The sequence below is a fragment of the Magnolia sinica genome, chromosome 8, assembly GCF_029962835.1.
Source record: "Magnolia sinica isolate HGM2019 chromosome 8, MsV1, whole genome shotgun sequence".
In the NCBI taxonomy this organism is placed as follows: domain Eukaryota; kingdom Viridiplantae; phylum Streptophyta; class Magnoliopsida; order Magnoliales; family Magnoliaceae; genus Magnolia; species Magnolia sinica.
The window spans coordinates 3,555,555-3,583,010 of NC_080580.1; the positions used below are offsets into that span (position 1 = coordinate 3,555,555).

The following is a 27,456-nucleotide window of genomic DNA, read 5'->3' on the forward strand; positions in this document are numbered from 1 at the left end:
CTAGCCCCTTTTTCTAGCTCGATACTCCACTAGAGTGTGATGTTCCATACACATGCACAAACAACTTTCCATTTAGTATATGAAGAAAACATAAATTAATCCGTCCAAATCGGTATACCCACTGTCGATAGTTTACATAGTTAAAATTAGATTAATTCAATAATTCCTAACCATTGATGAAAATATATTTGCTTGGTATTAATATATTGTTCTCCTTTTCATCTTAACCATTCATTAAAAGTCAAGCAATATGTTAGTTAACTAGGATGTCAATTATATTTGTGTTATCACTTGAATTTAGGCTTGCAGTTACATCTATAGGCACTCAAATATTTGGACTAGTTAATAATAAAGAATAATGGGGCGGTGGTTGTGACTAAGGACCCTCCGATGCTTAAGTGAGATAGGTTAAGCCAAAGTAGGGTGGAGCGGGAAATGTGATTTTTTGTGCATACATTCCCTTATGACAAGGGGTGTATTGATAATATATTTAAGAGAGTGCATATCTAAGTAGACACTGTCAAATATGCTGTAAGATTCATATTTGAGTGAGTATTTGCTTCCAAGTATATATTTAATTTTGTCTCAATCGGTGTGATATTTGGCTAGAATTTCATTAGGTCAATTCTTACTTGATACGATGCGAGATTTCTTCTAAATATCTTTCATCCAGTATTGATGTCAGTCTGATCAAATCGATCGGCAAGTTTTATAACCTAGCTATGAATCTGAGCAATTCAACTTAGCAGATGAGACATTTTTCGGAGCTCAATTCTTGGGTCTCTCCGGGGTGTTCAGCTCAGCTCACCTATGTAGCCGGTACGTTGGTGGCTCGGTGAGCTTATCCGAGCGATTCTTGGCCAGCATCGTACTAGTCCCCCTCATAGATTTCTCATGTAGTAGGTCAATTTGGTTTTTACGGTAACGATTTGAAACCGTTTCTTAGCTTAGCCAACAAATCTAAAATGGGTCCTACAACCTGAACAGCTTTTAATTATATTATATACTCATGGATTCTGAGTGCATGCATACTATCCATTGTACAAAACGCCTCTTATCATGGTAAGTTATAACAGAGAAAGACTTTTGATACTCTACCACAGTTCATTGCTTCATACTCCCGCACTAAAACATTTACCCACGTGCATTACGATTCACTAAAATCAAAACCTTCTTTGTGGACCCTACTTAAAATAAAACAATTAACTGAAAGATATAACGTTCCAACTGTAATGAAAACGAGTCAACGGTCTATATCCAATAACCAAAAGTTCATTAATCAGAGCTGTCAGGTTCATTCACTCAACATGAGTTTGGATAATGTCCTACCTAAGGTGGGCCCCACGAATCGGACAGCATATTTTGAACTTACAAGCATGCCACGTGTACAAATTTAAGCGCAAGTGCATCGATTATCACACTCTGACAGATGATCAAATGACTCTTCTATTCTCGGATGAGGTCACACCTCCCAACATGACCGGTACCGTTACGCTATCCTCGTAACGTACTGCATGAACTCCGTATCGGCCTCGAGCGCACGCATCGTATCGGGCTTCAAGCATACCTCCAGCTCCACGCTCCCACCTCCTTCCCGACCCGGAAACGCCGATATCTTCCCATCGAACTTATTCGCCCGACCGCTACGTACCGCCATGGGTGGGCCCCACCCAAAATCGTTATCGTACATTGGAAATCGGGTCGAGCTCCCCATCGTGATGGACGCCCCGTCGAAGTTTCCCAGCGGGAAGCATTTCGGGTCTCTCTCCCAATCCTCCACCTCCCGGCGCACCTTAGCGTCCCCGTGCGCCGCAATGTTCTTATTTAAAAGGCCCGCGCACCACTTCAAGTCCCGAGACAGGACTTCCCCTACAGAAGCGACAGTCGGGATACTCTGGATCGCGTTCCCGAAGTACAGCGGCTCAACACGTGGCTCGATCCTGTGGCGACAGTTCACCGCCATCCGGAACGTGGTATCGGCAGCTGCAGGTAGCTTCCTCGCGCGCGTGATGGATCGCCACAGCTGCGCGGAGAGCGCTTGGAAAGACGAGATCTCTGCCGTTCGATCCTGCGGATCTTGATGTTTCCAGAGGCTGCTTCGTAGAAGGCTCTGCAAGACGGACGTTATCTTTCCGTTACTGATCCGGGGATCGTCGTGGCTTTCCTTTCCCAGAATCTCCGCCATGTTGACGCCGTTATCTCCCAGCTGTTTACGTCCGTTAGCTCGCGACTTCAGCTCGAGGATGGATTCCCTACTGAAATGGAAGATCCGCTCCTGCAACGGTCCGTTGCCAGAGAATATCGCTGTCGGGGCTCCGTCCGGGAACCTCAACACCGCCGTCGACTCGCCGAAGAAGTTCCGGCTGAAATCCGGCAGCCTCGAGATCCACTTCGCGCCCCTGCAGACCTCGGCGAACGCATTGAAGAAGTTCCAGAACGACGTCCCGTCGGTGACAGCATGATTAACGGCGCAGCCGACGAAGACGCCGTCAGCCAGCTCCGTCACCTGGACGGCGAGCAACGGGCGGAAATGGCCGTCATAACTGACGGTGCCGTCAAACGCGAAGGAGAAAAACCCCTTGACGGAATCCGGCACGTGGACAGGGTACAGGACATCGAAGAGTGTCAGGTTTCCGACAGTGGCGTGGACGAAGTCGACACCAGCGTCGTTGCAGGAGATGTGGATGTGGCCGTCGGGATCGGTTGTCAGACGGCCGGCGAGGGGAGGGAAGTGGGAGAGGGTTTCGGAGAGGCCGCATCTGAGGATAGTGATAAGGGCGTCCGACGGTATGGAAGGGCGGGTGAGCAAGACGCCTTTCTGGATGTATTGGCAGGAGAGCATTGGAAGGTCTGAGACTGAGAGTCTGAGGTTTTGGAGGGTGGATTTTTGGGTGGGATAGACGGTGGATTTGGAGATTAGTGTAGGAGTGAAAGCTGGGACAGGAGACATTTTCGCTGTGGGTGTTTTTCTTGTTTCGCTGTGGGCGAGTGGGAATGGAGTGAGGGTGGGGTTTATATTGGGGAGAGAAGTGGGGTTGGGTGCATGCATTTGGGAGTTCTGGTTGTTGTAGCTGGTTTTTAGCTTTGGGCTAGTTCTGCAACACTGGACTCGGGAGTTCCTGCAACACCAAGCCCTGTGAGGCCCTCTGCAATGTCTGTGTTAAATCCACTCCGTCCATCAGTTTCTCCAGATCATGTTACATTAAAAGACTAAAAATCAGCTAGCTTCAAGACTCAAATGGTCCACATTACAAGAAATAGTGGGAACTTAAATTCAACCATTGAAGCCTCACCGGGCCAAAAGAAGCCTTGGATCAAAATGATAAATTTTTTTCCCCTTTAATGTTGTGGGGATCGTCTTATGAACGGTTTGGATGGCATACTTATGTCACGGTGAGCCCCAAGAAGATTTCAATGGTGAGCGTTTCCCTTCTGCACTGTTTCCTGTAGTGTGGTCCTTTGGATTTTGAATCTGCCTAATTGCTTTTATCTCTCCCTACACATGAGCTGGATAAACTAATCAACGGATTGGATTTTATTGGACATCTTGGTGGGCCCCACATGTTATTGCAGGAACTCCTTACAATAGGTGCTCAGGAAATTCACGTCCTCTCTTACGGGGAAGGTACTTGGATGAATCGGATTCGGCAGTGATCCCTTCAGCACCGAGCTCGGCAGTGAAAAAGCTGTGGGGCCAACATGATGTATATGTTTTATTCACTCCGATCCATTTATTTTGTTAGCTCATATTAAGATGAAAGTAAAAAAACAAGATGAGATAGATCCAAAGCTAAAGTAGATCACACCTTAAGAAGCAATGGGCAGAGTGACACGGTTATGAAATCTTACAAGCACCTATAGTGATATTTATTTGCCATCCATAAAGTCACGTAATGCGGTCGAAAGATAAGTAAAAAATGAATTAGGGATTTTATTTGCTAAGAATAGAGATTTTTTATTTTATGCATTTTTATTGAGCCATGTCATCAATAATAATTGATGATGTCAACATAGCTATGATAAATGCAATCTAATGTTGTTAGTGATGATGTGGCTCAATAACATTACAAAGAATAGAAAATTTTTATTCCGGGCAAATAAAAGACCTGAGATCATACAAAAATCATACGGCCCAAAAAATGTTTCAACAATTGGCATTCAATCTCCATTATTTCCTGTGGTGTGTTTCACTTGAGCTTTTAATCTACTTCATATTCCAAATGATGACACAAAATGAATTGGGAAAATAGATGGACAGTGTGGATAAAACACATACATCATGGTGAGCCAAGCTCCGTAGTATAGGGGTCACTACAATAGTCCTTGGATTTGAAGTGTGGATTCGGTGACATGGATGGGATTTGATTTATATGGTGTTGATTGGACGCTTGTTATACTTGTGCTGATGTTCCTACTTATCGGTGCTCTATGGCCCATGATGCAAAATGGGCTTTATGTATTCCGTTCATCTATTTCGCCGGCTCATTTTAAGAATTGATCTAAATAATGAGGTAGATCCCAAGCTTAAGTGGACCAAACTACAGAAAATAGTGATAATAGAACACTCAACATTAAAAGCTTCATGGAAGCCACAGTAACATTTGTTCGCTGTCTAACTTGTCAATAAGGTCGGACCTAGACAAAAGGAAAGTCGCCTCCAGGAAGATTTTAAGGGTGGGCATTGCAACGTGGCCCACCTGACATTTGATAACCAACATCTAAAAACTAAGATACTGGAATGGTCACTTACATTCCAACTTATGGTTATCACCATGCATTTGAGTTGTATCAGGCCCAGCTATGACATGTATGTGGAATCCAAACCGAAGTTGCACCTCCTTTTGGTGTACTATACATTCGAACAGTCATCCCTGTCAAAACCCCAGGTGGGCCATAACAGAGGTAGAAATGTACAATTGCACCTTACACTCGTGTGTGTATTTACTTGTTGTGGCCCACCTAAACTTTCAAATGGCTTGAATTTCAGTGCATCCCTTCATCCTGGTGGGGGCAAAACCGATGAATGGCTTTGATGAGATATAAAAAATACAATGGACCCACATTCCATCTTAAAGTTTCTACTTCTGATGCCACCCTCCCTAGTATCTCCCATTGGTGATTTTCGCAAGGCGCATTTAAGTTTTTCGGTAGCACGCATCCAACGGACAGTTTGGATGGCACTCACATGGCACAATGGACCCCACATAGCTCAATCAGGTGTACTTATCAGAAATTCCAATGCATGTGATCATCCCCGTTCTTAAATTCTAACTCATGAACAGTGGGGCCAACTAATTGGACGGTGGGCACAGCTTATACTATGTGCATGTGCATGGATGGTGATAATCTGCCAGAGTACCAAAGATTTCATTTTTGTGTTTGCAAGTGCTGTCAACGGGCCGGGCTGGTAGGTTTCGGCCCGTATTTGAACTTTTCCGGGCCGACTCTATTCAAAATTCTGATTTGTCAGGCCCGACTGTTTGCAGAAGAGTTACAGCCGGAAATTGGCATGAAACAGGTGGAACTGTAGGATTGTTACAGACAATGGGGACATTTTTGGAACAAAAAAGGCTTCTCTTTTATGATGCACGCTTCTGGGAATCTTCCATCGAGAAGCCATAAATTCACTCGCACGAGTGCACTTTAAAAGTCCACTATCCTCACACGTGTATATGACTCAGCTTCTGTAAGATCTGGTCCGTTCATTAGGTGAGTCTATATCCTTACATTCTACAAACCTAAAATCAACGAAATAAAATAATCCGATGCGCCGTAATTTACATGGATTTCGAACCATTGTTCTTATTCTCTTAACCGTTCATGTTTTCTCTATAATTTAGAGACATATAATAATAATTTAGAGCCTAATTTTATAAAACTAATCTTAAATTGTTTGGATAGAATAATGTACGGATCCGATATATTACACCTGTGGCTTGTTTTCAAATATTAGGCGAGTGCAGTCGAGTAAAATCATCCTCTCTCGGTGAGTGATTACGCGCTTTTTCATGGAAGTGCGTGTTATCACTGGGAAATAGGAAGGGAGAAAACACGAGCGGTCTCGTTACCTCTGCTTGAGGCATATACGATGTATGTCCAGGAGCATTGGACCTTTCATCTAGTGGGCCACGACGAAATCGGGATACTGTATGACCGTCCTAACAACCTGTGAATTCCGTCTTGCATTGAATGTGGACATTTACTGCATTAATGCTACTTACTGTTTGTTAGCTGGCCCATTAAAATTAATTTCATCTTATTTTAATTAGTAGTGATTATGCATTCGAGATTGTACTTTATATAAATTATAAATTACTAAATTATTTTTAATCCTTATGTAAAACTTCTAATATGTATTTACTTGTAACTAAAATGAGATGGAACTTTTTTTAACTGATAACTAAATAGGTCCTTAACTTTCCAAGGAGATTGATTCATCCCTATAGCAAGAGCAGTCTCATGGCCTCTTTTCTTTTTGCCATTGTCATCTAGATATAAATTAAGGCTCTAATTACTTCTACTAAAGTTGGTGTTGGTACCGTACGGTGGGATATGATTACATGTCAAGCCTGTATTATAGATGGGCTCGTCCAGGTTGGTATATAGTAGAACAATTTTCAAACATGCTTTGTATGGATAGTATGTCCCATCATGTTGTTATGCATGTACTAACTTCATTTGCCTGCATGGCAACACCAAATCCACCAATGGTGACAACATATGGAAAGTGAATTGTGTACTAAGTAACTCAATATGCTTGATGTATTGAGTAAACTCTATGAGGTTTACCATGATTATGTATCTTATCCCCTTTATCCATTCATTTTATTGTGTAATTTTAGTCCTTGGGATAAAACATGAAGCATATCCAAAGCTTAAATAAGCACATCATAGGAAACAGTGTGGATTAAACGTCTACCATTGGAAAATTCTTGCAGGCCACAAAAGTTTTGGATCAAGGTTATATTTGTGTTTTCCCTTCGTTCATATATCTATAATCTTATGAGCCGGTTGGATGACAAGTAAACATCACTGTGGGGCCCAGAAAGGTTTCAATGGTGGAAACCATTATTCCCACTACTTCATGTGGTATGATTCACTTTAGCTTTGTATATGATTAAATTTTGAGCTCAACCCCATAAATGATATGAAAAAATGGATGGACGGCATGGATAAACCACATACGTTCAAGGTAGGCCCAATTGAGTTTACCCAGTATGATAAGGGCGTACATAGTAACTCAATATGTAATCCGATTTCCAACGTATGATCCTAACCCTATAATATAGCATGTTATCAATTCCAAACTGCATGATCCTAGTTATGGGAATATTTCTATCCACGTTGTTATTTTTAGCAATTTGAAATTATGGTTCTATGCTTTTTGTGTTAGCTAAGTTATAATGCAAGTTTATATTTATAGGTGGATCATTTACTCCTTGATTTGTGAAATAACATGCTTCTAATACAGTGCAATACATGCATGATCTATGATAATAGCATTTATTATTTCACATATCATGCAATATGAATTCATATGTACACCGACTTGAATTGGATTGGCCCACATGATCCTAACCCTAGAATACTGCATAAATGCAGTCAACTTTAATTGGGCCCTCTATCATAGCTCAACTGAGTTTTGGATCAGCCTTATTTTTTGACTCATGTACTAACATCACATGTTGGAAATGATGGATGGAGTGGATGTCATAAAGACATCGTGGTGGGCCCCACAAAGTATTTTGTTGTACGGGCTCTTTAAAGTTCCATGCATTCTAAGTACCAAATGAACCACCCAAACGGCATTGGAAAATATGTCCAAAGCCCCAATTACTAAAGTAGCCCCGATTTAATTTGTGAGTACTGTTTTATCCGACAAACACTAGCAATGAGTCCGTAGTTTCGAAGAATAATGAAGGGTAATTTTGTCCTAGAAATTTTGATAGAACCAAAAGTCAAAAGCGTGTCTTTTCTGCATGTTCATGCACCCGTGTGGAACATTGAGGGGTATCCGCGCCAACCACCGACCTTTTCAGGGTGAAATTATCAAATTTAAAACGGATTGGTCGAAATTACAATATTACCTGCACTTCCATTAAAGAATCGCAGTCTCACGTGAAAATCAAGTTGGTCCACTCATGAAATGATCTGGACAAAATTCAAGTTGGCCAACTCACTATCCTAGGAACACGTTCAATTTACACTTTATTTTTGAACGTATCATGCGTGGTTAAGATGCTCCACGCACGTGCCATTTAATCACGTGTGCAACATGTAATTGTGAGATTGAGAGTCATTTAACAATCATGGCCAACAAGGAAAATTCATAACTCAAAGGACGCACTAATTTGGTTATCCTGACCATTAATATAATGGGCACAACATGTGGAGGTATATTTGATATTGGTGAATTTGAATATAAAAGTTTTTGTTCTGATATCATGTCAAATCACTACTTTGTTCAATACCTCGAGTAGAAAGAGGATAGTGTATTAATGCATATTGTTATTTCTCGAATTTGATTGAACTTACAGCTCCACCTGTAAGATGTTGGATACCTGTACTTAATAGAAAAATGATAGACAATGGCGGCGCAGGTTGTGGTCGGAGACCCTCAATGCCTAAGTAAGGTTCACGAAGCTAGGGTATATGTGAATAGAGTCAGGATTTTTGCGCGTGCCTTTTCCCTAAGTGGGGTAGTGTATTTATATGATTTCTACATATCTGAATCGATCCGCTAGATATGTTGGATGAGGCCATATTGGAGTTGTCATCTGCTCTCGACAACATATCTGATTTTGCCTCGGTTGACGTGTTTTTTTGGGTAGGATCTCGTTAGATCGATCCTGCTCTTATACGATACAAGACTCTCTTGGATACTTCTGTTTTGAGGTCTAGGTTGGTACCTGAGTTTGAGGTTGGTATCTGAAGTCAAGTTCGGTTAAACAACTTAATGATTAGGTCAGTTGATTAATCTTATTACTAAACTTGAAGATTGACCGATTCAGCGCGGCAAACAGGTCCTCCATCAAAGCCCAACTCAACTTCTCCGCTGGTAGATACATAGGTGACTCGGAGAGGTTGCTATATTAGCCTTTGCCATGTATCTCATATGGTTGATTAAAACGATTTCCCCCCTAACACATATTAACAGACTTTAACACTCTAAAAAAAAGTAAATAAAAGTTATGGCTAGGAGTGGATAATAGGTGCAATTGTTGACACAAGCCACCGGCAACCGTACTTGACGGACCGTTCCCACTTGATACATCAACCTACCATATCGACAGACCAAATCCTCTACAACACCAGTTGTACACAGCATTTACAACACCCGAGTCTTTGAGGCCCAACGTATTGTGGTGTGATATCTACTTCATCCATCAGCTGCGTTTCTCAATGCTAATCCCAGGGACCATAAATCAGCTTAATCCAAAGCTCCGATGGGTCACACCAAAGAGAACAGTGTAGATGGAACATAAAATATAGGTTTGCGTGTGTGGGGCCCACCATGGTGTATATGTTTCATCCGATCACTTCATCAGGTCTGCCTCACCAGCATGAAGAGACATTCACACACACATGAGTTTTGATCCACGCTGATTTTTTTATATGTATGGTGGTGATAGAGTATATGTCACACACACATGACAGTGGGCCCCACAGAGTCGGGTGTTATGCACGCACGTATAAGAGGTGTTGTAGAGGATTCTGGTCCTTTGAACATATGATCTCCGCTCGTATAAGTATTTGGTCATTTTCTCTCTGGCAAGAACAAAAAGACGGTTGTTCGGTTGTGTTCGAGAACCGTTGAAATGGAATTTCTATGTTTATGAATTCTTTTTTCCATTTTTTTTATTCTACTTATTTTAGTGGCCCTGGTTAGGCAACCAGCCACCAGATGCATATGATATAAACAAAAAGGAGAGGGTCTGAATGTAGGCATTTCACGCCCCTTCAGTCCTCTAAAAAAACAACCCTTATTACATGCACATGGAGAATGCATTTTCTTCTCTATTATTAGTTACGTCCGCATGCAAACAAGATTAGGGTTTTGATAGAATGAGGCCCCATGCACATTGCAGATACCACCCTGGACCTTTTTCCAACGTTGGATTCAGTGCATGTTTAATTAGTCCTGACCATTCGTGTGGGAAGTCAATTTCCTGTGAGATGCCCTTACAAGAAAAATGCTCTGTGGGACCCACCGTGATGTATGTGTGACATCCAACGAAAATTGGGCTGATCCAAAACACATATGATCCCCACCAAGGTATGGGATGCCTGCCATTTAAACTCCCCAGGCCCTATATTGTGTTTATATGCCATCCAACCCGCTCACAAGGAGAGTCCAATCAAAATGAAAACAAGAACGACATACCAGCCTCTTCCGGAACTTGTGTCGGGCTCAAGATGGTTTCAATGCTAGACATTTTCATTTCCTGGTGGTGTGCCCCACTTGAGATTGGTTTGGCTTTTTATTTTTTGGTTTTTTGTAAATCAGAACCATTCAAAGCATGAGCCTTGGTTTGGCCTTATTTTTAAGTTATTTTCTAACCTTAGCCGGCCAAATGATGGGCAGAATGGATGTCATACACACGTCAGAGTGGGCCCATTAAACTTTCATTGTTGTATTAAATTCGTGTGCATTCATGGGGAAGCGGATTGACTGGTGTACCACACACCAGCTATATAGATGATGAATTGACGTCAGCAAGTTTGGAGGTCACATCAAAAGGTATGTGCTATATCCAAACCGTCCATCCATTGTGAGAGCTCGTATTAAGGCTTGAGACAAAAAAATAAGCAGATCAGACTACACTGCAAAAAGCAATAGGGGATTGAATGTCTACCATTGAAACCCTTTTGGGGGTCACGGAAGTTTTGGATCAATATGAAATTTGTTTTTCCTCTTCATCCAAGTACTTTTTACCTCACGAAGAGATTGGATGGAAAATAAACGTTAAAATGGGCCCTATGAATTTTTTAATAATGAAAATCATTGCCCCTCTGCTATTTTTAGTGTGGTCCATTTGAGATTTGGATATGATTTATTTTTTGACTAATGCTCGAAAATGATCTCTAAAATTGAATGAAAATATAATAAATACATAATTGTGGGGCGATGTATCTTTGATGTTCTTTGAACCGTTCGTACAACTCGGAGATCGAGGAGCGTCGGCGCTCGCCTTCGCACGGCACGTGTCTAATCCGCTTCCAGTCATGGGGTAGCATTCATTTTCTAGGGAGCCAAAAACCAATATAGGTCAGATCATCAGTCTGTTCGTACTTGTGTTTGAGACGAATACTTCCAAATAAAGGCCCAACCATGCAAATCCAACGTACTTGTGTAGCTGATTTTTTTGTACCTCCACGCGTACAGAAGATTACAGATCATCATACCATGTTTATCTACAGCTCACACTGCGCACAACCTGATGAACGGCTCGGACTGATCACAGTGGGCCATCCGATTGTGGGAACCAGTGCCCAAGTGGTAGCCAAAACCCACACACAAAGAGCTCAGCGACCTAGGAATGTAAAGCGGGTCGCAGATAATTTAATGGCCAAGATGGACCAGAGGAGCCCTGATTGGAGGCGGAAGTTATCCGGACCGTCAGAACTTTAAAGTAGGCATTTCCCACAAATCAAAATGAGTTATTCGACGTACCATATATGATTTTGAGAAGGAGAAGCTATCTTAGTCGGGTACATTTTCCATGCCGAATTTGCAAGATTCCATCGGATCGATGTTCAAAAGCCCTTTTTAATTTCGTTTTTATTATTTGTAGTAAATTTTAGTTCAATCATAAATTTTGATTCATTGAGTTTTACCAGTTGTATCCAACATGAAAAGTGCTTAGAAAAATTAGAAGAATAACATGGTTAAACTAAATAGAACACTTACTATTTTTGGCTAAAAACCATGAAGTCTAGTAGGAATTATATCCATCTATAAATAGTAAGTTTACTATTTATAGTAAGTCATGACTTTTAGGGAATTTGAGTTGTAGTTTGATTTCGAAACTTCTTGTAAGGTTTGTCTCACTATTTAAAGGGTGGTAAATTTATTTTATTATATATTAATCAAAATTTGAAATTTTAGAATTTATTTCTAATTTCTTATTTTCTCTCATAGATTCGAGGATTTGGAGTAATTATACCCTTGAGGAAGATGGTAATCAACTTCATCATGCCCATCCCTACATCACCTGGGTTCCTGTTTGTTTTTATTTCTGCCATCGGGCTCAGGCGTGTCCGATTAACTCAGGACTGAATTAGTCAGTCTGAATCACAGATCCCTTTTAACTGTGATCTGAAGTTATGGGTCCCGGTTTAGATGTATGACCAACCAAAAGTACTTATGCTCAATTGGTTATCTGAATCTTGGATAAGTGGATATTGGACCATAAAAGATGATAAAATTCCAATGATCCTATTTCAACGATAAGTATCTGTAAATCAGAGGTTAGGATTGTAACCAATCTTACTTGGTACAGTGGTTCACAATTTACTAGGTAGTTAAAGCTAACATGCATCTCGTGTACGGTATCTGAGGGCTCGCATACCAAGCCATGGACTCTACCAGAGCATCAGATAGGTCCTCTTAAAGTGGGTGCAGTTTAAAATTTTAATTTAGACAGAGGGAGCAGTCACTGTTTGGGCTGTTTCACTAAGGGATAACTTCCCTCCGAAGTATATGCCCATTAGCGTATGGAAATATTCCCATGTACCTAGTTGCATTTGGACCGTCCATATGGAAATATGGAGCCACGTGCTCTGCCAGAGTATCAAATAGGTCTCTCTTCAAGTGGGTGCAGTTTAAAATTTTAAACAGAGGGTGCAATTGCTGTTTGGGCTGTTTCACCAAGGGATAACTTCTCTCTGAAGTTTATGCCTATTAGCGTATGGAAATATTCCCATGTACCTAGTTGCATTTGGACCGTCCATATGGAAATATCAAGCCGCGTACTCTGCTAGAGTATCAGATAGGTCTCTCTTCAAGTGGGTGCAGTTTAAAATTTTAGACAGAGGGTGCAAATGCTGTTTGGGCTGTTTTACCAAGGGATAACTTTCCTCTGAAGTGTATGCCTATTAGCATATGGAAATATTTCCATGTACCTAGTTGCATTTGGACCGTCCATATGGAAATATGAATCCACGTACTCTACCAGAGTATGAGATACTCTCTTTGAGTGGGTGTGGTTTAAAATTTTAGATAGAGCATGGAATCGCTGTTTGGGCTGTTTCACAAGGGATAACTTCCCTCTGAAGTGTATGCCTATTAGCATATGCAAATATTCCCATGTACCTAGTTGCATTTGGACCGTCCATATGGAAATATTGAGCCACGTACTCTGCCGGAGTGTCAGATAGGTCTCTCTTCAAGTGGGTGTGGTTTAAAACTTTAGACAGAGGGTGCAATCACAGTTTGGGCTGTTTCACCAAGGGATAACTTCCATCTGAAGTGTATGCCTATTAGCATATGGAAATATTCCCATGTACCTAGTTGCATTTGGACCGTTCATATGGAAATATGGAGCCACGTGCTTTGCCAGAGTATCAGATTGGTCTCTCTTCAAGTGGATGTGGTTTAAAATTTTAAACGGAGGGTGCAATCACTGTTAAGGCTGTTTCACCAAGGAATAACTTTCCTCTAAAGTGTATGCCTATTAGCGTATGGAAATATTCCCATATACCTAGTTGCATTTGGACCGTCCATTAGGTCTACTCCACTTTCATTATAACTTGCCTGAAAAACATCATACATATTGTATGATTTAAACCATCCATTCAATGGCATGCAAAAAACGATGGATGGGATCATCTTTAGAAAATAGATCCAGTCATGGATGTTTAGGATCATCTGATTGTTGTTTGCACTGTAGGTGAATAAGAGTGGACTGGATATACGGATGATCAAGATAGGTGATGTAGACCCTATATGTCCAGATGCAACTAGGTGCATGTCATGGTTTTGGGACACCTCGCCTATTAGAGTACATGTGATAGGGACACGGATTAGGTAGTGTTGTTAACACCACCCCCAGCAGTGGTGAGTAATGTTTTGATCGTTGTGGGCCCACCGTGATGTTGTGTTTTATATCCATGCTGTCAATCTGTTTTGCTAGCTCAGTTTAGAGGCCGGTCCAAAAACTGAAGCAGATCCAAATCTCAAGTGGACTGAACCACACGAAACAGTGATCATTGAACGCACACCATTAAAAGCTTCCTAGGGTTCATCATAATGTTTATTTGTCATCCAACTTATTGATAAGTTCGGACATACCTAGGTGAAGACAAAACACAAATATCAGTTTAATCCAAAAGTTTTGTAGCCTCATGAAGTTTTTAACGGTAGGTGTTCAATGACCACTGTTTTCTGTTGTGTGGTCGACTTGATGTTCAGATCTGCTTCATCTTAGGATTCATACCTAAAATGAACTGACAAAATGGATGGACGGCATGGATATCATCATGGTGGGCTCCATATATAGTGCATGCCAACACATCGCATTCCACCGCTGGGGTAGCGATGCTATTATGAATTAGAAAATTTGGCAAACTTATATCTTAGATCTAACCAAAACCTAAATCATAGATAAATGAGTTAGCTTTGGATTCTCTTAGTCCCCACTAGACTCGAGATTGACAGGCCAACTCATTTGACTCTTACCTAACTCAGACCCAATCCAATAATAGCCTAGAAGTGAAATTCAGGGCCAGCAATAAAAACCAGACTCTACACTTGTGCATTTGGAATTATATAAGTTAGAAGTAATTAAAAATGGTACTTAGATATCTGCGTACATCTGTGAGAGGTCACGGGTTTGAAACCTCATTACTTTAGATATGTAGGTACATCTGTGAGAGGTCACGGGTTTGAAATCTCATTACTTTTTTCCCTGAAAGAAAAAATAAAAATAAAATTACTTAGATTTTCAAGAGAGTGAGTTGGTGTCGTGGTGAGACACGTTCATCAAATTGACTCAATGAGTCATGACGAGTCGAGAACAAATCACTCTCACAACCGAGTTTCATGGTGACTCAGATTGAAATCTCATCCGGCCGGTTGAGTTGACTCAGCCAAGTTTTGAGTTGAGCCACTAAGTTTTAAAATTATAGTTGGAACACATATCTATGTTGAATATTGGCCTTGCACAACATAACTTTTCCTCATGTCACTATAGTCCACTTGATGTGTGAGTTGGTTTGATCAATTAGCTAGGGTATATTTGTAGTTGGGCTCCATTTAACTATTGATCTAGATGTCCCACACTTGTCTCTGTGCCACAATTCAGCTCATCAATTTATTCTTTCATTGTGATGTAGCATTCCTCTAATGCTTATGAACAACTGACAACTATATCAATTCATTATCATCATCATCATCATCTAAGTCCTATTTCAATTAGTTGGAGCTGTCTATTTGAATTCTTTTCCATCATTCAACTCTACCAAGGGCTTTAAGTTTCGTTAGACCATATATTATCATATCATCTTTTTTTTTATTATCTTCACCCACATCATTTTCTGCGTACCCCATAGCTCTTTAGAGCTTTCAACTTGTACAAACTCACTCCTAATTAGTATAGTTCATGGTCTTCGTTTTATATGACCAAACCATTTAAGTCTACTTTCTCTCATCTTATAACTACATATATTCCTCCTAAATTTCCTCAAATGCATTCATTTTTAAATCTTTCCTTGGTTTATCTCTCTTCCAGCTCTATTCTATAGACATGTTGTTCCTTAACTGTTTAAAAATTCTATTCCATAAAGCATGGCTAGTCCCATATATAGCCATCGAAGAAATTTCCCTTTTGAATTTGAGCTGGCCAGTTGTATCAATTGTGTTGAACACCTTAAGAAGGCTACAACATTTTATTAAAAGAATGATTCCCAAAAACCAAAAATAAAAAATAAAAAATAAAAAAAATGAAAAAAATAAAAAAATCAAATGATAGAAAAGCTTTGATACTCTAGGAGTGCGATGGATGATGCAAATACATTTAGAAATTAGAAGATGTAAACTGGAGTTTAATCCTATCCATCTGATTATTGCCTTCAAAGATATGGTATAAATCCAAAATTTTTAATGGTTGACAATCAGCATGGGAAAGTGAATAAAAGTAATGGTTAGGAATAGACAATAGTTGTAATTGTTAACGTGGGTTACTAGGGTCCGGCTCCATGGCTCAATGGTAGATAGACTTTGTTTCAACAATGAGGCCAGGGATCAAGTACCCATGTGGTGTGGGTGGGTATGTGGGTGTGGGTGTGTAAAAAAAGAAAAAACAAAAACAAAACGTGGGCTACTAGCAATATCACTTATTGGACTATTCCCACCTGATACGTCAGCACACCATATTGTGGTGTGATATCCACTCTAGCCATCAGCTGCGTCTCTCAGTGCTAAGTTCGGGGGTCCAAAAATCAGTTTGATCCCCAGCTCAGTTGGGCCACACCAAAGAGAACAGTTGGGATGGACGATCAACTATAGGTTTCTGTGTGGGGCCACTGTGGTGATATATTTCATCCCATCCTCTCATCAAATCTGCCTCACCAGAATGAAGGGACATTTCAGAAAAAAAAACAAAAGAAAAGAAGAAGAAGAAAGAATTACAAGTTCTCCATGGGGTGGCCCACATGAGTTTTGATACATGCTGATTTTTTAATATGTACGGTGATGGAGATATGTCACACACACAAGACAGCGGGCCCCACAGAGCTCGGGTGTTGTACACGCTGCGTATAAGAGGTGTTACAGAGGATAATAGTCTTTTGATCCACGGATGTCCAATCACATGGGCAGTTTGGTCATTTTCCCTTTGGTTGGAACAAAAAGACGGTTTTCGGTTGTGTTCGAGAATCATTGACACGGAATTTCTTCGTTTATGAATTCTTTTTTCCATTTTTGCCCTTATTTTAGTGCCCGTCGGTAGGCAACCAGCCACCATTAGAAGTATATGATATAAAGAAAAAGGAGAGGGTCTGAATGTGGGCATTTCACGCTCCTTCAAGGCTCTAAAAAAACCTTTTTACACGCACAATAACAATGCATTTTCCTCTCTATTATTAGTTATGTCCGCATTCATACAATATTAGGGTTTTGATAGAATGCGGTCCCATGTTGCAATTGTTGAGGTAATGAGTGACGTCTCTCTCCTCTGTTAGTCTCCTATAGAGAGAAGATATCTCTCTCTCTCTCTCTCTCTCTCTCTCTCTATTGAACTTAGATGCATGGTATGTGGTATAGCTTAGAGAGAGATGTCAAACAATCAGTTTGTCTAAAAGAAATTTGCTACTTCCGGGATTGGAACACTTGGCATTCCGCTCTAATGCCATGTCAAACAACCCCCATTTCTCTAAAAACTCGAGCCATCAGAGGATGGCGTATCAATGTATATCAAGAGACCTTAACACCCCAACAATATATATATATATATATAGAGAGAGAGAGAGAGAGAGAGAGAGAGAGAGAGAGAGACTCCAATGGCGCCAGCAAGGGATGGGGATGCCCACCATTTAAACTTTCATAGGGCCCACCATTCTGTTTATATGTCATCCAACCCATTCACAAGGAAAGTCCATCTAGAATGAAGGCAAGAAGCCCGTGACAGCCTGATCAAGAACTTGTGTGGGCCCAAGATAGTTTCAATGCTACGGGTTCCTATTTCGGCTATTACCAGTGATGTGGCTCACTTAACTTTATCTCAGCCTTACTTTGGGCTATGCAAAAATGACAAACAAAGTGAAAGTCATAAATGCATCATGGTGTTTCCCACAGAGCTATGGCTGTCGTATTAAATTCATGTCCATTCATCAGGTAGTATCCGTTGTCAAGATTCCCTGAACCAAAAATCAATACAGGTGGGCTCATCACGCAGATCTTAATTACTTGTGAGTGAATGCTTCAAAGAAAAGGTTAAAAAAAAGAAAAGAAAAGGAAAAGAAAAGTCCAACCATGCAAATCCAAAGTGCATATGTGGCTCAGTTGATGAGCGTACTGCCCTGACTTTTGGATATACACACACACACATGGACGGCTGCAGCTCATCATACCATAACTATCTACAGTTCAGTGCACACTACCTAATGAATGGCACACATTTAAAACAATGGGTGGCTCACAAGAATATAATACAATGCGCTCTTACATCTGTGTCTTAGATGACAATGCCCTAAATCTTGATCTTCTTTAGTCTATAGACTTGGGCATAAACGAAAAGAATTATAGTACTAAAAAGAAAAGAAAATGGGCATTCCTTGCGATCCAGTACTTGATGTAAGTGGAAGAAAAAATTACACAACTCTTAATCTAAGTCGTTCTAGCGCTGACGTAGATGGATATGGTTACACTACTCTTATGCTAAAGTCAATCCAACGTGATAACGTAGGTGGATTGTCCTAGTCTAAAATAGGCCATGCTAAGATAAAATAAAGGATAAGCAATGTTGTGATGTATATTTAATTTGATTTTATGTTAGGTCAGCGAGTGCTTGGAGCTCTTCGATTTTACTTCTATTTATAGAATTTTAGGGTAGTTGTTGGAGAAAGATCTTCATAACCACTCATATTTGTTACTGTGGAAATAACCGTATGCGCCCAAAGAAATCATGTCCTATCAAACGACGCCAGTTGTTTGTCATGGATTGCTCATTGATTCCACACACATCTTATTCATATTATGTGAATGAAAGTCTCTCTCAAGATGCCACATGCTGGTAACTGGCTATAATTTATCCGTATGACCGTGAATAATGCGTTGTGAAACTCAGCCAACTTGGCATAGTTATCCTATTTTTTAAGTATTTTCAATCGTAAAGCTTCTACATGATGCCAATGTGCAATGGACAAATGCATCACGTGTTATAACTGTATTTCGGTTGAAACCCAACTTCGGTCGTGAGGCCACTATGATGATTAACTGGCTTTGCCACATGAGTGAAATACACGACACATGTATCATTGTTGTAGCCAATTAGGCTTATCTTTTTGGGACTACTCATGACTTTACGGATTCTAACTTCTGGCAATCAAAATAGTTGAAGAAATTTTTTGTTTATTTATTTATTGAGATTTTGTCGTCATGCAACATCATCTAAGATGCTATATCTGAAGAAGAGTGGCAAGGACATACGGATGATCCATATAGGTGATGTAGACCTGACATGTCCAAATGCAACTAGGTGCATGTGAAGATTTTTGGTCTTGGTACACAACCTACTAGAGTGCATGTGATAGAGTACTATCTTAACAGGTACCATACTATTAAGGAATCCCGATCCTTTGTTAGTCAAACAGGGAATTCATGTTTTCCTTTCCTGCATCCTGATTGGTTGACCAACGTTGTGAGCACTCCTACATTAAATGTAGTTTATGATGCAACAAACAGAAATATTCTGTTTATGGCAAGTTAAGGATCCGGACTCACTATTATGAAGCAAACCTAATTCAGGCCTAACAGAAGCTGAAATCATAAATAAATAAGTTGGGTTTGGATCATCTTAGTCCCCACTTGATTCGGGATTGACTGGCCAACTCATTTGACTTTGACCTAAATCATACTCAATCTATTAGTCAGCCAAGAACTAAATTTCAGGCCAGTAATAAAATGGGTGAGTTTTAAAATTCTCTCAACCAGACTCAACACTTGTGCATTTGGAACTAATTTTGAAAGAGAATTGGTACTTGGATATATACGTACATCTGTGAGAGGTCACGGGTTTGTACCCTCATTACTTTTTAAGAAAAGAAAAACTAGAGAGATAGAGAGATTTTCAAGAGAGTGACTTGGTTCAAGTCGTGTTGAGCCATGTTCATCAAGTTGACTCATTGAGTCATGCCAAATCAAGACCAAAATAAAAATAAAAAATAAAAATAAATAAAGAAAAATAAAATAGCCAAGGCGAAATCACTCTCACAATCAAGTTTCACACCGACTCTGCTTGAAATCTTGTCCAGTTTAGTTGACTTGGCCAAGTTTCAAATTGACTCACCCAGTTTTACAACTATGGGTGGACCACACATCTATGTTGAATATTGGCCTTTCAAAACATACATTTTCCTCATGTCACTATGGTTCACTTAATGTTTGAGTTAGTTTGATCAATCAACCAGGCTATATTTGCAGTTGGCCTCATTTAACTATTTATCGAGATGTCGTACACTTGTCTCTGTGGTACAATTCAGCTCATCAATTTATTCTTGCACTGTGTTTGTAGCATTCCTGTTATGCTCATGAGCAACCGACAGGTATATCAATTCATCGTCATCATCCAAGCCCTGTACCATTTTATTTTACTTTTTGGTAAAAAGGGCTACACCCCTGTATCCTTGATGAGATGAGAAAACAATGTACAGAGCAGACCTTCGGGTGGGCTTCACATAAAAATGGGCATCACCTATCATATCAAAGAAACAAGAAAAGAAAAAACAGAAAAATTGGAGACAAGGAAACATAAAACAGCCTAAGGAAATAGAGAAACATAATCAGTCTCACCAACCACCAGAGTAGGGAAATCTAGACCAAAAAGCAGGGTTGAAACAATCAAAAGAAGCTGCACAATTAAGCTCCATGAACGAGAGACAATAACTATCAAAATGCGGGCCGCGGAAGACAACTCAGAAACCAGTTTAATTACAGTCGTCTACAAAAAATCTTCTCAGCCATTTCACTCTACCAACTGCCATAAGTTCAATTAGATCATAGATCATTGTCTTTTTTTACTACCACACTACTCACATCCTTGCGGACCTCACCTTTGCTCTTTCTTAGAGCCTCTAACTTCTACAGATTTAATCCTAATCAGTGCAATTCTTAGTCTCCGTTGCATATGATGGAACCATCTACGCCTACTTTTCTCATCTTACACCCATAGGTACTCCTGAACTCCCTCAAATGTCAAACTATCTAGGACTACTTTCCCTCATCTAACACTTATTGGTATTACTGAATTTCCTGAAATGCATTCATGCATTCTTTTCTTCTAGCTTGCCTTGTGTTGCCCCTCATCCATCTCAATCATATAGACATGTTGTTCCTTAATTGCCTAACATTCCATCTAATAAAGCATGGCTAGTCCTATAGTCCTTACATTTTCCATTTTAGTTTGAGTAGGCCAATTATTTCAATTGCATCGAACATTTTAAGAAGGCTATACAATGTTTTATTAAAAGAATGGTGCAACAGAGAGAGAGAGAGAGAGAGAGAGAGAGAGAGAGAGAGAGAGAGAGAGAGAGAGAGATGCTCAATTACTCACCTTAGGTGAGCACACATGTGCACCTTTGCACACATGTCATGGGCATGAAATCCAAATGGTCCACATGATGCGGCAGCCCATAGATCAGCATCCAGTAGCTACTGACAATGTCAGTACGCAATCTGCCTCATTAAATCAGGAGCAGATTAGGTGTGGCCCCGGCTTCGCACAAGACAGTGCGGCCCTTGCCATGTGGCCCACCTTGGTATGCATACTATATCCAAGCCGTTTATTAGTTTTTCCAAATTATTTTATGGCATGAGCCCAAACATAAAGCAGATTCAATTTTGAGTTGGACCATGCATACCATAAGAAGTATAAGAAATAATACTGATTGACCATCAATGGGCCACAAAAGTTTTGGATCAAGCTGATATTTGTTTTTCCCTTCATCCATGTTTACGTAACCTTATCAACAGGTTGGTAATGTGGACCTAAGAAGCTTTCAATGGTATGACGTTCATCACCACTGTTTCCAATAGTATGGTCCACCTGAGATTTTGATCTTCTTAATTTTTGGGATCATAAGCTAAAATGATCGGGAAAATGGAAGGATGGAGTGGATATTGAATAAATAGATTAAGATGGGCCCCACAGTAAGGGCCACACCATCTTGGGTGAGGCTGGGCCACACCTAATCCACTCCTTAAATCACGTTCCAATCTTCCATCCATCCTTTCAAGGTTCCCTCTTTCTCCCGGCAACGAAAATATCCACCACACCCTCAACTGAACTGAAATCGCCACGATTCAGGTTGGAGATTTTTAAATTTTTGCTATAGTTTTTGCAAAATATTCTGTGATATTAGGTTTTGAATTTATCATTATTTAAGTTTTTTTTTTTTTTTTTTTTTTTTGAGGTGTTTAATTTCTTATTGGGCTTAGGCGGGCCCTGTATGTATTATTCAAGCTGAGCTTGGGCAGGACCATTTTGGCCCATAACAGGCCTAGTGTGAGGTGGTCTTTGGTTGGAAAATTTGGGCCGGGCTTAGATAGAGCTAGGCCCACCATAACTCAGCCCGTTGACACCCCTAATATTGAATGACAAAAAAGCTTTGATACTCAAGTAGAGCGTGATGGATGATACACATGCACTTAGAAGTTATTACTGCAAATGATCTAAATGAAACCGTCTAAATTATGGGTTCTTAATTACATGTGTCATGAGCCCAAAACTACGTTTGTTTGTTTATAAATCCAAATTATAAAATTTCTTTTGATCTTGGCCCTCCATACGATTTTCATTGACTTTTCCTTACATCAATCTAGCTATCAGATTACTGGACATTTATTGGGCGGGTAAAATTTTAAAATATCCGATGGTCCTCTTTCAACAAAACCATCTACGAATCAAAGTTTAAGATCAGTAAACCAATATTGATTTTGAGATTTCAACTATCAGCAACAGCGTCCAAAATGTAGTTGGCTTACCTTGAGTTAATCTTATACCATGTGTATCATTTCAGGGTGCCTGTATGTCAAGCATTATATCCTACCATTGTATCTAGAGGGGGTTACAAAAATGGGAAAAAGAATAAAGAATAAAAGAAAAAGAAAAAGGGAGAGAGATGGCTAACAAGTTATCTCTACTGGCTGCCTACCAAGGGCTGTTACGTGCATCTGGCACATAAGCTAATTGAGATGATATACATAAACAATAACATCCAAAGATGGTCCACCGTAGATGATGTTTCTGGTAGCGCCAATGCATCTCAAAGCCAATGCAGAAATGGTGGGCCCCACAGGGTGTGGAATTGTCATCGAGAACATTTCTTTAACCTTCTTAATATATTTTGATTGAACTTGATGCATGGCACTAATTGCTAGTTTATGATCTGAACTAAGGCAGGCCATGGTCAGAGCCGTCGTCGAGTTTTACACGTCTAGAATAAGTGCCACAGATGGTCCCTCATCAATTCCATGCTCGGCCCATGCCGACTGCAAGCAGTGGTGGGTCCCACTAGGTCTAGATATAATCAATCTTGACCATCATCCCCCCAGCATGGGCTACAACATGAACCTGGCATATAAGCTAATTCCAACAGGTTCTGATGCAAAAGACAGACAAATCACTTTCATGTCTGGTAGCATGCATTGACCAGTGAAATCATTTCGAGTGGACCCACTTGGTTTAGTTGTCATTTCGAGAGGGACCCACATGGTTTAGTTGGAGAGAGAGAGAGAGAGAGAGAGAGAGAGAGGAGGGTGGGCCCCACATGGTGGAGAAATAATGACAGCCTACAACCCTAAACCCTAAACCCTAAATTCATATTCAACATGCACGAATGGGCCAGCTTTATATATGGTTCAGTGCATTTTCATTGTGGGCTCCACGTGATGAATAGCCTAGTCTCGGACAGGATAGCAGGTTCACATGCATGTACAGTAAGCTTCTTCTCATTCCCTCAGCCCATCATCTAAGAATTTCCATGTGAGAAGATTCCAATGTTAGTTCACCACTTCAAAATGTCTCATCTTTCTTGCATGTGACACAGATTCACAATTATCTAGACCATCCATTTTGAACATAGCTCAAAAATCACATTGATCGAACAAATCTAATTAATTAACCATTGGCAGTGTCTATCAATGGATGGTTAAAAGTATATGATGATCCAAATTCAAAACACAATCAGATGGTATTGTCTTCTTACGTCCACGATGGGTCAGCAATTTGGACGGTATAACCATGCCATGTGTACGGTGGATGATCCACCATCATTATTAAAATGGTGAAAGCCTAACTCTTTCTCTTGCCCTGCCCTACAGGGTGCCACGTGAAATAACATGAGAGCTTGTTTCTGATATTCTTATGTCCTTGGGCATGGTAACAAGACATGGCCCTCCAATGCTCGTTTCTTGGATGTGTTATGTCACGAAAAATCACCACATAAAGAAGCATGGATACGATGATACCTAGCTGAAAATTAATGGTCAGCATACGGATGGGCTAGACTTTTATGTTGGATGTTTGTTTTGCAAAAGGATGGGGTATTCAACGGTACTAGACAAGTGGAGCCCACCTGATGTATTCGCACCATCTAACCCGCCTATCTGATGTGTCACCTTAGAAAACCTCTAAAATAAAAAGCTCGGCCTAATTCATAACTAAGGTGAGACACAATAAAGGCAATGAGGTGAAAGGTAATGCCTGCCCTTGAATTTCAAAGGGACATACCTGAGTTGCAAAACAGCCTGAATTTTTGCTTGACCCTTCATTTTGAAGGGATGAAGGGCTTGAACAGTCTTGATTATATATACACAACAAAGGAAGGTCTCCCATTCTAATCAACATGGGTTTTCCCTCTCAATCTCAATTTGTTCCCTACAATGTGGGCCATCTGTGTTTTGGACCTTGGCTCTAGAGGTTTTATGAGGTGACCCATCCTATGGACAAGCTGACTTTCATGAAACACATCGTTGGCCGCTTGGCCCAAGTTGCCAAGCACTAGTACCATCGAAAGTCAGGCGGGTTCAACGACCGACCTGTGACTGACCCGACATTGGGTTGGGCTTGGGAAGGATGTATTAGGTTTGGTCTTAGGCTTGGGCTATACAAACACCAACCTGATAAAACTTGGGTCGGGCTTGGGTTGAGGTCTCAGAATGCCCGACCCAACCTAGAACCTTATCAATATATGTATATTACTTATAAATTATAATTGTGTGTGGATCATCTTTATTAAAGGCAAATGAGATTCTAGTGCCGTCGTCATTTTTGATAACTCAAGCTAACAATATACACCGGATTTCTCTCCCAAATAGATTGGGAGCTACACGACATGAATTCAAAGGAGTAGTTGTCATATATTTTAGTTTATTTGTTTAGAAAAATTGAAGTTGTTTATGTGAATAACTATATATATAATTAATAAAATTATAGATACAAAAATTAAGCTATGTATTGAAATATAATAAACTAATGTAATAATGAAAATATTGACATGTATTCACCTCTCCGATCCCGCTTGGGTTAGGCTTGGGTTGACAATTTCCAGCCTGAGGTTAGGTTGGGTTGAATTAGGGTTGAGGTATAGTAACCTTTAGTTGAGTTAGGGTTGAGCACCAACCCACCCAACCCAGCCGACTTTCATCCCTGGTACCACCACCGAGGCACCCCTTAAAAAAAAAATAGCGGCAACTCTTCAAACATACACCTGGCATAGCTGCATGGCAATCTAGACCGTCCAAATTTCTGGACCAAACATGGATGGAGCATAACAAAAAGAAGCATGCACTGAGAAGATAATATAAATATCTAATATTCACTTCAAATTTTAATTGCTCACTATTTTACTTTTAACCATTCATTTGATAGCCATTAATATTCCTTGATCAATGTGACTTTACAGATACACCCCTCAATGAGACCCACAATTTAAATGGTCTAGATAGTTGTAAGCTAATGTCACGTGTGAGGAGAATGAGTCACCGCAATTAGATGGTGGAAAACTACACGGGAGTCTAACCCTAGATAGATATTTCTAAAACAATGCAAGAGAATGTACGTAAAGGTAATACGTCAGTATCTTCCTTTTCCAATGTATGAAGTCACATGCATGAATGTTAGCTACAACTTATACAATGAAAAGATGTTTGTTGGTGATAAGGCATCTACATTGATTAGACACTACCATTTGGGGCCGTAGATGACCGTACTAATGTAGAACTGGGAAACGCATGCATGGATTGTTGTCCGATGTTCTTTTAATTCATCAACACAAAAAGAAGTACAAGAGTGAAGAGACTCTAAATAAAATAGAAATTCAAATTTTATTAATTTTCTTGGTCTACGATATATATGTTCGTTGGTTGGGCTATAAATGTGTGCTGAATTTGAATGGTTAAAGCTTTTTGCAAATATTCTATTTTTCTCATCCAATTTTAACCTGATGGATTATTTGCATTTTTGACATGTGTCATCCACCTACCACCTGATCTTTCCCCTCAAGTAAGAGGACCATTGTTGAATCACAACCCTTGTTGGATTGCTACAATTACTTACAACACCTTGCATCAATGATAATGGGTAACAATATCATAAAGTTATATTAACAGTACCCCTCTGGCAAGTAGTGAAATGATTTCAAGGTCCACTTGGATTCACAAAATTTTGGATTAAGCCTAATTTCAATTTTAGTTGAACCCATGTCATCCATGTCACATTCTAGGCACTCTACTTAATTGTAATTATGTGCTTGGCTCATGTTTTTTCTCCTATAAATTTCAAATTAATAATCACACAAAAGTTGTTAGTGGGCTGCAGAAGCACACAGAGTCGGACTAGGATAACAATCCAATGGGAGCAAGCAAAAGGGAGAAGCACACAGAAATTTTAATGTGTAAAAGCTCTTTTGGGGAAAAAAAAAAAAACTACGGTACAAAGCGACAGACGATCACCATAAAAGCAGAATTACAAAGTATACAACTTACTTGATTCAAATAATCTCGAATCTCACCCTTGTTACAACTCTTTGAAACCTTTGGACGATTGAAACCTTAGAATACTTTCCCAATTCCGATTGCACTCCAATAGCCTTTGGAGGAAACCCAATCTAAAAAGGAAACAAATCTAGTAAATTTGCAACTCTGCTAATATTTGTGCCGATCAGTTCGATGACATCAAACGCTCTTTGATGTTATCGAAACTTATCCTTCGATGGCATCGAATTAACACCCAAATTATTCAGAGATAAAACTCGATTTTCTAAAATATCTCAATTGCATCAAGCCATGTTCGATGTCATCAAAGGTGTAATCGAACACCCTTCAATGGCATCGAAAAAGAGCCTAGATAGGTCAGCGACCAACTATAGAAAATTCAAAAAAATCTCGATGGGATCGAGCATTGTTCGACGTCATCGAAGGTAACATCAAACAGTCTGTCGATGGCATTGACAGGCCCAATAATAAACTCAATTTAAGACATTTATTAGAACAAAAGCAACACTTTGGTGGGGATCAAATTAGGTGCGCCCTGGGCCTCACTCAAGATTGTCCATTCCTTACAATGGGGCCCACCTTGATGTATTTATTCTACATACATGTTGTTCATCTATTTTGCTTGGTCATTTTAGAGCATATCCTAAAAATGAAGAAGATCCAAATTTCAAGTGGACCATACTATAGGAAACGGTGATGATGATCCTACAATTAAAAACTTCCTAAAGCCCACGGTAATGTTTATT

General features: G+C 40.0%; 1 protein-coding gene across 1 annotated transcript; it reads right to left on the reverse strand.

Moving 5' to 3' along the window:
* Nucleotides 1-1,252: 1,252 nt before the first annotated feature.
* LOC131252617 (protein ENHANCED PSEUDOMONAS SUSCEPTIBILITY 1-like) lies at nucleotides 1,253-2,999 on the reverse strand. Its single transcript, XM_058253247.1, has one exon. It carries the CDS (start codon nucleotides 2,948-2,950, stop codon nucleotides 1,490-1,492), a length of 1,461 nt encoding a protein of 486 aa, XP_058109230.1. The 5' UTR covers nucleotides 2,951-2,999; the 3' UTR covers nucleotides 1,253-1,489.
* Nucleotides 3,000-27,456: the final 24,457 nt, after the last annotated feature.

Coding starts and splice junctions, on each gene's coding strand:
- LOC131252617 (XM_058253247.1), bottom strand. CDS start 2,950: ATGTCTCCTGTCCCAGCTTTCACTCCTACACTAATCTCCAAATCCACC.